The following is a 13,892-nucleotide window of genomic DNA, read 5'->3' as shown; positions in this document are numbered from 1 at the left end:
AACAGACTGAGCCACCCAAGCGCCCCAAAACAATCTTTGTTCTTGTGAAAAGTATTGAATGTTGTCTGTTTTTAAAAATTGTTCTTAACCTTTACTATAAGAAAAATAATAATAATATGAATTTAAATAGCTTGAAATTTCAGAATAGTCATATGAGAAGTAATAACTGCAAAAACAGGTCCAATTTTTCTTAAATTTTACCCATAACTTTAAGGGGTCTCAAAATTTAAAATACAAAATACATTTTCTTTTCTGATATTTGTGGCCACATTTGATCTCTGTATGTACTGATGCTAAGCAAGGACATTTTTATTTAAGCCATCTCTGTAAACATAAATTGAGTAACTATATCTGGAAGTAAATTAAGTTGGAAAAGTGCAGCTATTTAATTGATTTTTTTCTATGTGAGGTATGGTATTTTCTTATGGCATATAAAGTGATGAAATTGGTTATTTCATTTCATAGCCTAAGTGGGTTCAGTAAATGAGAGACAACAAAAAGATATAGCAATCTAATCACAAAATATCATTGTCTATCAACCCTTAAAAATTAATAAAGTTTAGTTAAAATGTATTATGGCTATGCACACATATACAAGTAAATACAAATAAAGCAATTCTTTATGACCCAAAAATGAATTCTCTGTGCTTTTCCACTTACCCATATTTATTGCAGCAAAACAGAGATTTTTAGAATAGTTTCATAGGTGCCTGCCCTATCAGCTTCCCAGCACTTATCCACCAAAATCCCATTAGTCTAAATGCAGCTCCTAAGGCCCAAACAAATAAAGTCAGTGGAAGTAGTCTGCCTAAAACTTCACCTGAGCAACTGTTTCCCTAATACCTCCCACCAACACCCCAAGTGTTTACAGGCAGATTTGTTGGGAGAACATGTTGCCCTACCTGCAGACATGGGGCGTCCATTCTGTGATGTTTATGTCACATCAAGTATTTACTTAATGTGACCCTCAAGTAAGAGCAGAATAATATAATTCTGGGCTGGATTTATTTTTTTTACCACTTCATTAAGACGCTGGGCAAGTGACTTTATTCCCTTGTGCCTCAGACTTCTCTTCATTAAGATGACTGTAAAATGCTATAGAAATAATTTATAGCTTCAGATATGCAGTGCAGATGTAGCATACATTATATGTAGGTGCCAAGTAATACCACACGGTGTTTACTCAGCAAAATAATGCCAGGTGTAGATAACACGACAGAGAGCCCCATAGACCTAGGGCCCTTCCTCTTTAGCACACAACAGAGTGTAGGCATCATGAGTCTTCCGTGCATTTTTACAGCTAAGTCTCATGAACAGATGATGTCACAGCATCCTTTCAGGTCCACTGAGTGTGACTTGCTAGAGAAATTTAATTACAAAGAAAAAAACCTCTTCAAATAAAAAGTTTGATTTGGGGATGATTTGTTCATAGAAATCTTCTAGGAGAGAACTCAACTTATATTGAATTACTTCATCAATTTATTGAATTAAATGATCCAAGCGGTTGTTTATCTTGATCCATACAGAATCACATAGCTGACACTGTTTCTCAATTCTATACTCTCTTACAATAAAAAAAAAAAATGAAAACACAGGTAAGTAAGGTGATATCCAAAACCTAGTTTTAAAAAGTCACCTACAGAGGATATGACATAATCAGTCACACATAAAACAGATAAAGCCCAATTTCTAATTCCTTCTATCTATGTTATAATTCTGGGATTTTTCATGATCATGACAGTTTTAGGTACTACAAAATTTTGAAATCTCTTCTGAATCATCTAGGATTCTATTCTGTCCAGCTTAATTTGAGTGCTAAGAGTATTTTGATAATACTCTAGTAATACTATTACTAGGAACTATCCCAAAGCTTTAGGCCTTCAGATTTTTTGTAATTATATTTCTCAAATATGGTGATAAAAAATAGAATAATAGCTTAAGTATGTCATCACTTTACTATGTCACTTGATCTCTCAGATTAATTTTACTCAATTTTAAAGTTGAAACTATTTTTTTTATATTCTAATAGTTTGGTGTATACAGTAAATTTAATTAAATGAGAATTGTTAAATAGCCATGACAGCCTTTCCCCCAGCTATTCTGAATGATCAGGAATTAACTATACAATTTTCAACGGCTTTTTAATTTATACCTCTAAATCAGTCAATTTTAAATCCCATTTTTCTGTTTGACATAAAATGATTTCTAAAATATTTCTTCTTGTGCTGCAAAACAAATTACTCAAAGAACTATAGAAAGGAGTAAAATATATGAAATTTCAAAGTTCATAATAATCTTAGCATTAATCAGCACTTGGCAGCTAGCACTGGAATTAACTTACACAATTTGGAGTATTATCCTAAAATTATCATTGCCATTTCCAGCATTGGGAGTCACTAACGGTTGTTAGACACTATATAATTAGCATGAGAAGTCAGAAATTGATGCATGACCAAACACAAGTTATGTGCCAAATAAAATTACTATAATTTATCAATTCAGCTAGTCAAATGTGATTGTCAGTGAGCCCAGAATACTCAAAACACAATCATAATTATGTTCAGAAAGTATCAGGGAAGAGTTTGGGGGAAAAAAAAGAAATGTTACTGTGTTAATGTATGTATAACAGAATATCCACGTTCTGGTAAATCATAAAATTTAGCAATATAATTAACTTTTTTTCAGTATTAACTAAATTTTTTACATAGATGTTTTAAATAAAATTATGTAACTCACATTAGATAATTTTACTGTAAAGTTAAATGTTCTTTTTTCTTAATCAAATGTATTTTATAACATAAATGTTCTCCTTTAGACAGATGATGACTAAAGCAAAATTTTAATTAAAATGGCTTTTAAATTAGTTCAAGATGGAAATTAAAAAAAAAATCCAGGCAAATCTGCTACAAATCAGGGAAAGGCAGGTTGTAAGTTATGTGCAAATCCTGGTACATTCCCAATAATTCCATCTCTTTTTTCCCACTCCTCATAGGGCACCAGTGTACTTTCATATCCCAGTTGAGATCACCTGTACTAAAATTGATGATATACCCAGTCTGCTTCCCTACTCTCCTCCTTCCCACAACTGGGCAGAATAGAATATTAAGGAAAACACTGACCTTAAATAAACAGTCCGGGTTTGATTCAGGCAAGACACTCACTCTCTGATTCAAGAATTAATGAATAACGTAAGGATGATTCTTGCCCCAAAATCTACCTCACTGGTTTATAAAGAAAATCAAAAGTGTTTTATAAACTTCTATACACTATACAAATAAGAGTTATTATGATGATTTGTGGCCCATGCCCACAGATTTAGCCCAGTCCCAGATTCTAAGAATAAATCAAACCAGTCTCTACGTGGAATGAATTTAGGAAGCCTCAGCTAAGTAATTCAAATGCCTCAGATTCTAAAACCTTCTTGCTGTTTCTCTTGCTGTAAGCTTATTACAGTTGCTCTAAGCTTTTTTCTAATAACTGGATCTTCCTTTATTCTGGGAACAAACAGGGTCCCCAAAAACAAATGAATAAATAAATCAGAACCAGAAAGTCTCATTCTTCAGATACCAGCTTTTAAGTTCTAATACCAATCCATTTCCCCCCTGTAGTAGATCTCTGCCTTCCTCTCTCCTGCCATCTTAGGATATCTGACCTGAATCCATACCCCCACAGATGGGAGCCGCCTAGTACTTCTGTAATGCTCAAATTCCATCTACCTGCCTGACTTGTCACCACACTCCTTAGATTTGGGCGCAATATATAACCTAGCCATTTGGCAGATTTAGACTCAAGATAGAAAATTCTTTTCTGGCCACGATTTTCTACAAAAGGAGCAAAATGTCTTGTGAGATAACGAGTTCTATATCCCCTAAGGTAAACAAGCCAAAGCTACGTACCTATCAGCAGTGATTACCATGGAAGGCACTGCTGCTCTGGTTGGGAGGTTAGACAAGATCACTCTACAATCCTAGGTCACCTGCTTAATTAACGACTCTGCTACTCTGCTTCTCTGATGCTTTGGAGCGAGAATGGATGAGACAATATATGGCTCCTGACATTGTTGCATCTTGCTTCACTAAACAAATTATTCCTATAATGAATCTAAGAGACCGCATGCTATTTGCGTTATTAGCATTTTATTTGTGATACTAACTAAATGAAATGCACTCTAGAAACACAAATGTTCTTTGCGTGTAGATGTTAAAAACTGTTACTACTCTAATGTCCTTGTTAGAGAGAGCCATATTTAGTTATAGGAAACGATGTCATTTAACTCTGAAAAGAGTGGGTTTTTTTTAAATCACATATGGTAAGCCATGAACCAACACCAAGCATCCATAAAGAAGATGGCATTTCTAATTATACTTTTACATTAATTACCACACTCTTGTCACTTCACTATCAAACTGTTTATATTCTCTCTATAAGTCAGTCGCATAAAGTAAATGAAAATATGAATGATGCAAAACTTGGCAGTCACTTTATAATATTTGTAGGAATACAGTGTATTTGGATTTGGTACATAGAATTAAATTATTTTAACATTATTTTTTATTTTATTCTGGTTTTATAATATTGTATTATATTTTCCTTCAGTTTTAGAAAAGGAAATCAAACAGCATTACTCATGCAGTAACTTAAGTCTATTATATTATACCAAATAACTGATTTCCCCAGTCTTTTCATCTTTCTATTTGGTTATGGAATAACAAAGCATACCTATTTGAATGTTTGTGATCCATTAGAGAACAGGATAAAAACATGGGAGTTATCGGGCAGAATCATGGGCGTGGATTTCAAAAATGAACTGTTAGGAATTAGAAGCAAAAAAGTAAGTAAGGAGAGAGGAGGTGGCATGGAGACAGAAAAGAAGTGAGGACGTCCAGAAGATGGTTTGCCAGTGGAGTCGTGACTTGCTAAGAGTCCCTCTAGTTGATCAAGAATTGATCCAACTTAGGGGCACCTGGGTGGCTCAGTCAGTTAAGCATTCAACTTTGGCTCAGGTCACGGTCTCATGGTTTGTGAGTTGGAGCTACACATGAGGCTCTCTGCTGTCAGCACAGAGCCCGCTTTGAATCTTCTATCCCCATCTCTTTCTGTCCCACCCCCACTTGTGCTCTCTCTCTCTCTCTCTCTCTCTCTCTTATGAATAAATCAACATTAAGAAAGTTTTAAAAAAGGAAGAAAGAATTAACAGAATTGACCCAACTTAAGTAAGGTTGATGGTATTTAGGAGAACTGAAGCAGGAGAACTCTTACCAAAATAACTATTCAAGCTAGTAAATTAAACATCCCTAGTTCCATGGATGCTGATAAGACAAAAGACTTTGCTACTCAAAGCAAAAGACATAGGAGTATCAGGATAGTTGTCCTGGTTTCCTAAGCTCAGGACCCAAGTCCAAGATGCCTCCGCCAGGTAAAGCCTACATGCAGTACAGTGCCCTACAAAAGAGAGATCTTGAGTATAGAGAATCCAGCTTTCCAATAAGCAGTAAGCAAGTCTATTCTTTATCCAGACACAAGATTTATTACAGAACTACATGGCTCATTCCAGAGAGGAGTTACCTCACTTCTCGGGATTGCCAGCCAAATAAATAATTCTAAGAAGTAGCCTTGGGGAAAGAACAGAGATCTTACTCTCAGTTGGACACATAGGAGGGCAAACAGCCCACTCACAGAAGACTGCTGCTCAACAGCGAAGTGAATCAGCATCACTCAGAAACTTATCAGAAATGTGACATCCTGGGCCTCGTTCCAGACCTAGCTGGCTTAGTGCATTTAGACTGCTATAACAAAATACTACAGACTAGGCAACTTATAAACAACAAACATGTATTTCTCAGAGTTCTGGCAGCTGGGAAGTCCAAGATCATGGCAGTGTTAGGTGTCTGCTTGGAGCCCATTTCCTAGTTTATAAGCAAGCAGTCATTTGCTGTGTCTTCATATGGTGGAAGAAGCAAGGGAGCCTACTGGGACTTCTTTTATAAGGACACTAATCCCATTTATGAGGGATCTGGCCTCATCACCTAATCACCTTCCAAAAACTCTACCTCCTAATACCATCACATTGGGGGTTAGGATTTCAACATATGTATTTTGAGGAAACACAAACATTCAGACCATAGCATTAGCGAATCAGAAATTTGGCAATCTGAATTTACTATGCCACTTCTGAGGCCTATTAAAGTTTGAGAACCAAACACGTAAGGAAAAGAATTCTGGATAGCAGTCAAGATTCTGGGTCTAGTAAGTGTTTCTATCAACTGCCTGGGTGTGCCTTTCAAACTGTCTGGGCCTTAGTATCTTCACCTATTATAACAGGAGAGGGTCAGGTAATTTCTGATTTCTTATTGCTCAAGTTCAATGAAATTCTATATTCCTTGACATGTAGTTTATAAATATTGCCTATATTAAAGACCTTAAAATATGTATGGCAAGTACTGGGAAACTAGGAGAGATAGCAGCAACACAGATCCATAAGGACCCGTATGTGGCTTCACAGGCTCACAGAACTTGTCAGCATGCTGGGAGTAGAACAATACCTCAGAGAAATGTGAAGTAACCAATCTGGTATATCAGAAGATCTGTTTAGGAATTTATGGTGGTTCCCATCACTGAAAGGGAGGCCAGTCTTGTGTCCTCTGGCCTGAGCATTCTCTTCCAAAGGGCATACTGTTACAAATTATAATCAGAAGTCTTGCCTGGGAAGCATGGATTTGGAGCAAAGAGTTGATTGAATGTTCTGAGATTGCCTGATGTGTCCACATCTGTCACCATAGTCTAGGTTCACTTCCAGGATTTGGATGCCTTCTTCTGTGGAGAACACCTTCTCCCGAATGGGTGCAACTGAGTTACCCTCCAAGAAGTTACTCTCCTACTTTTCTGTACTTGCAGTGTCAAACAAGTCTCCCTCAGATCAACACTTTTCTTTGGCAGATTTAGTAAGTTTCACTTACGTTCTAGTCTAGACTCAAAGACTTAGAAAATTCTGCCTCTCTTAAGTGACCCTGTATATTCTCTACCCTGATCATTTAAGTCTTGATTTTAGAGTTAAAAATCTCAGAAGACAGCCCAATTACTTTATTTCCAAGTTTCTGATGGGCTACCACACTTTCGATTTTGCCTGTGTTTCCGGCATCCCCCAGCCCCTAGATCTTAAATGGCCATCAGCTCGGGAATGGAGACTAAGCCTCCAAAAACTACATAATGGAGGAGTTGCCTTCACATGTAGCCATCCCAGTGAGTGAGTAGCCATCTTAGTTTCCATGCCATTTATGGTCTTTGTGATGTGATTCTTTTAGCAAAGTATAATACAGTTCTGGCCCCAAGAGCTTATTAATAAAAAACAAGTTTTAACTTACAATGTACAGTAGCTTCCAGGAATGTTTATGTTATTTAGAAATTTGAATTGAATTGTAAAAGCCAAATGTATTCACATTGTCTATAAAAAGTGAATGGCTGAACAGTTACTCAGTAAACATGATGGGTGGTGACAACAAATTTAGGTAACTCCTGCTTGTTAGACTATGCTTTTCTATAAAATGTTACACAGCCTATATTTTCCACATGTTTTCTTTCACCTTTTTTGCTTTTATGGATGCTAACTAAAAAATATGAATTGTCTATATTTCTTTCATTATTTATTAGTTATAAATCTCAATTAGAAAGATAACAGAGGCATTTCTGACACTAAAAAAGTCACAAGGCTTCTTTAAAAATGTGATTTTTAAATTTTTTTAATGTTTATTTATTTTTGAGAGAGAGAGATAGCATAAGTGGGGCGAGGGTCAAAGAGAGGGAAACACAGAATCTGAAGCAGTCTTCTGGCTCTGAGCTGTCAGCATAGAGCCCAATGCGGGGCTTGAATCCACAAGTTGCAAGATCATGACCTGAGCCAAAGTCGGACTCTTAACCAACTGAACCACCCAGGCTCCCCAAAATGTGATTTTTCTTTGGTAGAACTGTTAGTAAAGTGTATTTATTCTACCTATTACTATACCTTTATAAAGATGTTCAGCATCACTAATTATCAGGGAAATGCAAATTAGAATCACAATGAGATACCACCTCACCCCTTTCAGAATAGCTATTATCAAAAACAAACAGAACAAATGCTGGAGAGGATGTAGAGAAAGGGAACCCTCATGCACTGTTGGTGGGAATATAGACTGGTGTAGCCATTGTGGAAAACAATATGGAGTTTCCTGAAAAAATTTAAAATAGACCTACCATACAATCTAGCTATACCACCTCTAGATATTTATCTGAAGAAAATGAAAACACCAATTTGAAAAGATATATACACCCCTATGTTCATTGCAGCATTATTTACAATAGCCAAGAATGGAAACAACCTAGTGTCATGGATGGATGAATGAATGAAGAAGGTACGGTATATATATCCAATACTACTAAGCCATTAAAAAAGAAGGAAATCTTGCCATTTGAGACAACATGGGTGGACCTTGAGGGTATTATGCTAAGTGAAATAAGACAGAAAGACAAATACCATGCATGTGATCTCACTTATATTTGGAATCTAAAAAACAAAAAAGAAACAAAACAAAACTCAGAGATACAGAGAATATATTGGTGGTTTTTAGTGGGGGAAAGGTGGTTTGGAGGTAAAAAGAGCAAAGGGAGTCAATTCTATGGTGACAGATGATAACTAGACTAATTGTGATCACCTTATATACAAAGACTGAATTATTATGTTGTACAACTAATATAATGTATTATTATATTACAATACAATATATACCAATACAAAATATTACAATACAAAATATACAATTTTACATCCATAAGTGCATAAACATATATATATATATATATTATATATGTTCATGAGGTTTAAAATTAAATGTGCTTTCCCTGTAGATTAATACTCTCCTTTTTAACCTGGTCAGGTAGAAGTACATTGCTTGGTTCAGTACAATTCAGGCCCATCAGAGTGGCTCTTTTGTTTTTGTTTTTCAGAAATGGGAGAGATTGAGAGTTGGAAAAGCATTCATCATCAGGATAATTTGTTTTAAAAGCATCCAGACTCCCATATAGCCACTAGATAAATTACCTACTATTCAAGAGAAGGAAAGCACAATTAGTTTCACATTATAGTAAGCCAATCAGCTCAAGTGACTGTCATTCTTGAGAACAAGGAAACAAGAATGTCATAGTTGTGCCCTTTCTCCCCTGCCTTTAGAAGTAAACAGCAATCCTTTTATCAGACTGGAAGCTCTATGGAAGGCTTAGTGAATATATTTTGCCACTGTTTTTCGATAAGGAGAATTGTATTCATGACTTGTATCCATATGGTTAATAACACTTACTTCACAATGCAAAGTTAATGGAGCTTTTGTTTTGTACTAGGGACGGGCAAATGCTTTGAAGCTTTATGGCAAGGAAGTAAGACTTTAGTAAATTATTTTCAAACCTCCTTTTCTTCTTGCCAGGATAATTATTTTTATGTAATCACTCACAATCAAGAGGCAAAAGAAGGGGCAAGGAGAAATCATACTAGTGATAATGGAATATGCACAAAAAATCTGCAGGCTAATTTTCTCTTCTTACAATGGATAGTTTCCAAACAACCACTCATTACCTCTTTTGAGACAAGCAGGATGGTGTAAGAATATACTAAATGAATGTTATCTGCCATGACTTAACCTGAAGAAACTCAACACATACACAGCTGCTGTGGCATTTTAGCATCTTGCATGTGTAATAATAGTGATCTATGAAGGCCTCACAAGAAAGAGGGCAACTGCAATCATATAAATGAAAGAGCTTTAGTTCCTTCCTGAACACAAGTGTTATCAGTCAAAACCCAAAACCACTATGCCTTATGTTCACATGTCAGCATCATTCTACAGGTTAAACTTAATTTTATTTATTCACATATTCATTTTCACATTGATAATGGATCATTTTTGGTATGTGCATATAGAAAATGTATAAAACTTCCTTTTTTTAAGTTTATTTTTTGAGCAAAGAGAATGTGTGCACAAGAGGGGTGAGGGTGCAGAGAGAGAGAGAGAGAATCTCTCTGTCAGCACAGAGCCCCCAGTGCGGGGATCAAACTCACAAACCATGAGATCATGACCTGAGCCGAAGTCAGACACCTAACTGAATGAGCCTCCGAGGCACCCCAAACTTCTTTACAGCACACAACTCATGGCACACCTGCTTTGTACCATAAGTTCAAAACGTTGTGCTTTAAAGACTTACTGACTGTATGTACGAGAACACTGCTAGGAACTGCATGAAGAACACATTTGAGTAACATTTAATTTTTAAAAACACATGCATGTGTGATCAGTAAGCATATAGTATAGACTGGGTGAGGAAGAAGAGGAGGAGGAGGAAAGGAAGAGGAAATGGGGCAGAAGAGCAAAAGAGAGAATCACAGTATCAAAATGTACTTAGCCCTTAAAGGATGTAAGTTTCAAATGCTTTGGATGAGAGACTAGACTATTAAGGGTACATATTTTGTTAATTCTTAGTCTTTTGATTTATGAAAGTTTTAAAATCAAAATTATTAGGCCTTTATTATTACAATCAAGTATAGCAAGGTTTACAAAGTACTGAAAGTCCTCTGAAAAATGATTGTTCCAGATTTCTTAATTAAATAGCATTCAGACACTGTAAATGGCATTTGTAAATTTAGTATATTTTATACAGTTTTTAAAATTCATTTGTGTAGTTTAACATATCTTTCTGAGAATGAAATAATTCTTAAAATATGATGAATTCAATGTATCGATACGGCCTAAGATTTTCTTAGACTTTCCAATAACATGTACAAACTTTAGATTTGGTCATAAGATTTGAAATCATAAAATTGAAATCCTATATCTCAATTAATTTTTAATAGCATATTTAGAACTGAAACCACAGGACTGGCACACTAACAGGCTAAATTCTCTTACATAACACAAGTATTTGCAGTTCAAATATTCAAACATTTTTTTCTTAACACAAAAACATTAGTGCTATGATTTCTATTCTTGCAAGTACTTTGTGTTTAATTCTATATCTAACAAGAATTAAGATATGTACTCACTAAGGAAGAAAACATCCCAGTAAACTGAAATTACTCAGATGTATATGTTTTTGAGAGTGACAAATGCATATTCATGAAGGAAGAGAAAATACCATACTAGTTCACTGATACTTTTAAACAAGGGACCTTGGCCAGGTGAGATCTGGAGCAACAGACATCCAGAGCAATTGTCACCACCCCAACTGCCATTCTCAGTCTTTTTCATAATCTCTGTATTGTATAGGCTTCAAAATTTTAATGAAAGTTCAAGTTACCTAACCTCTGGGTATTCGTAGGATTCAGCAACTGTTGGGAAAGGCAGCCTGTGCCTATGGTCTTTCAATGCCCATTCCACCACATAAGAACATGCCTTGGGCTTTCAGTACTTCCTTACCAAGAAACAGAGAGCCGCAAAGCCTGTCAGTTTTATCACTTGTATGAAAATATCTTTCCTGGTTCAAATTCAAGGAGTGTTTCTGTATTCTGCTTAAATGTGTATGTTAATGATTGTCACACACAACTTTCAGTATTTCAGCCTCCAAGGGGCAGAGTTCAGGGCCCTCTTACTGCAGCCAGGAGGAGTTATGTATAGGCCAGTTGTCCTGAATCAGCTGCCTTGGGGACTCGCTAGCCATGAGGGACCAAAGCACACTACTGGAACTGGAAAACATTGCTCCACCCAATGCTGACTGTGTTTTGTTTTCCTCGCCAACTCTGATACCAAAATACAATGGACAAAAATGCTTGGAGTCCTTCGCTGAGATTGATTACTGGTGGGTGGTATTTGCTCCCCCAGGACTGACAACTGACACACAGTGTTTTTCTCAACAGCAACTCCCATCCAAATTGATAACCTTGATTTGCCTGTCTTTGTCTCTTAAAACATATATACAGATTTTCCATCTAACTGCAAAAACTTTGAGGTTGATGGGATAATAAGTATAATTATATTTTCTATCTAAATATAAACCTTCAGCTTGATAGGATTCTAAGACAAATGCATGCCTTTTCCCGCTACTGAAATCTTGCATTATTTTATCTTCGTATTCATATGCAATTTCTCAATTCAATTCTTCTACCAATTAAATTTTGGCTCTTATGTGGTGTTTCTGGCTCATGGCTGTACGATGGGTCTTTCACTGCCCCTCTTGCATCTAGCTTTCTTCTCTTATAACCAAGATTGTGTATCTCAGATCAGAAATCTGTATTGCTTTTTCTCTTTTCCCGGGTGCATAAGGCTTGGGACCACACTGTTCAAAGCCTGTTACAGGGGAAGTGTCCCATGGTCACTCTGGTGAGGAGCCGCAAAAATGCAAAAGCAACTCAGATCTCTTCCCCTAGCCTAGACTTCAAGTGGCTGCCCTCTGACCTGGTCAAGGGCTCTGGTTGGAAGATAATTGCTGATCTCGGGCAATAATAAATGGACTGGATCTTTAAAACTCATAACATATTGTAAATGTAAATAATTTTAGCATTGCCTCCCACAAAGGATCCAAGAACCTAAAGTTCTCAAAAGTGTTTTTCCTAAACATCTAGATCTTTTATCATTTCCTGATTTCACCTGAGAACCTAACTTATATATATGTATGCTATCAACAACGAAGCATATATCTCAACATTTTAAAATACTTTTTTTTTCTTTTCCCAGTTTCTACAGATAAAGTGATCTGAAGTAATGAATGATGCCACAAGAACAGAAAAGAGAAACTGTGACAAACCCCAGAAATGTGAAAGGAGGTTTCTTACTGGATTGCAGCTCCTTTGGTTCAATTTATTTAAAAAAAAACCCAAATAAATAAAATGGACAGTATTGTTCAATTTTAGAAATTCCACTTCTTCTATGCTCTAAGCTATATAATTGTCAGGTTTTTATGGTTTAGATTGTAAATGTGTTTTCCCCTTTGCTAATTATGTTGTGTTTTTTTTTTAAGTCTTTTAAAGTCTTAAAATGTGAAGGACATTTATGAACGGTAAGGGAGACACTGTATACAAATGTATATTTGTAAAAGCTATTTTTATGATTAGCATGTTTTACTGTTGATCATATATAAAGTCAGGTGATATTGCAATTCTATGTTTAAAGCTTATTTCCAACAATGTCATGTAAGAAAAGATGCATTGTAAGCTAGTTTTTATAATTTATTTTTAATTTATAGTTTAAAGTACTTTAGATCATAATGATAAAATACTTGAAAAGGTTATATTTCTGCCCTCCATAAGCACCATTTTTAATAATAAAGAATGCAAGTATTTCAGTGATTCAATAGTGAAAGGACTGTTGCTTTGATGTGTGATTAAATTGAGCATTCTCTACTCAACTGAAATGATCCAATTGTTACCCAGTACTTCAGTGTGAGTAGGAGATCCCTTGGACAGGTTAGTGCCAATACAGGTGAAAACTATATTGGCAAGGAAAGATTGTCTTGTTTTGGGTTCCCAAAAGTTTAAATAGTGCACATATCACTTAATTGCATCTCCTATTACTAGGAACGCTCCATTCCCAAGCATTGCAAGTGTTTTCCAGATGCTCTTTGCTGTTGTCTTGTGCTGTGGAAATGGAAGAAACCATCTTCACAGACTGTAGGAGAATTCAGCATATAATTTGTTAATAAATACTGTTTCTTTTAAAACAAAGTTGGTGTGTATCTTTCCTTTGGGGTGCACTTAGTTTTAATACTCAGTTTGACTTTTTATGTCCCTGCAGTGCCATAAAGTTAGTGCAATAATGAAAGTGACATAACTTGACTAAAATGTGTGTTATATGTTTTAAATACCCACGCTTTTCATGGAGTGACTGGTATTCTAGAACACATTAATTTGCCATGTAATAGAAAGTCAGAGGGCCCTCAAT

General features: G+C 35.8%; 1 protein-coding gene across 9 annotated transcripts in view; it reads left to right on the top strand.

Moving 5' to 3' along the window:
- RALYL (RALY RNA binding protein like) overlaps positions 1 to 13,675 on the top strand; it is a 718,636-nt gene extending 704,961 nt beyond the window's left edge. For all 9 annotated transcript variants that reach the window (XM_040487491.1, XM_040487494.1, XM_040487487.1 and 6 more), the window contains one exon: positions 12,690 to 13,675. In XM_040487491.1, coding sequence (XP_040343425.1) covers positions 12,690 to 12,707 — 18 coding nt within the window. In that variant the 3' untranslated portion in view covers positions 12,708 to 13,675. The remainder of the gene's footprint in view (positions 1 to 12,689) is intronic.
- The last annotated feature ends 217 nt before the right edge of the window (positions 13,676 to 13,892 follow it).

The sequence above is a fragment of the Herpailurus yagouaroundi genome, unplaced genomic scaffold, assembly GCF_014898765.1.
Source record: "Herpailurus yagouaroundi ecotype Mexico unplaced genomic scaffold, PumYag 165, whole genome shotgun sequence".
Classification (NCBI taxonomy): Eukaryota; Metazoa; Chordata; class Mammalia; order Carnivora; family Felidae; genus Herpailurus; species Herpailurus yagouaroundi.
This window is presented reverse-complemented; position numbering and strand designations above follow the sequence as displayed.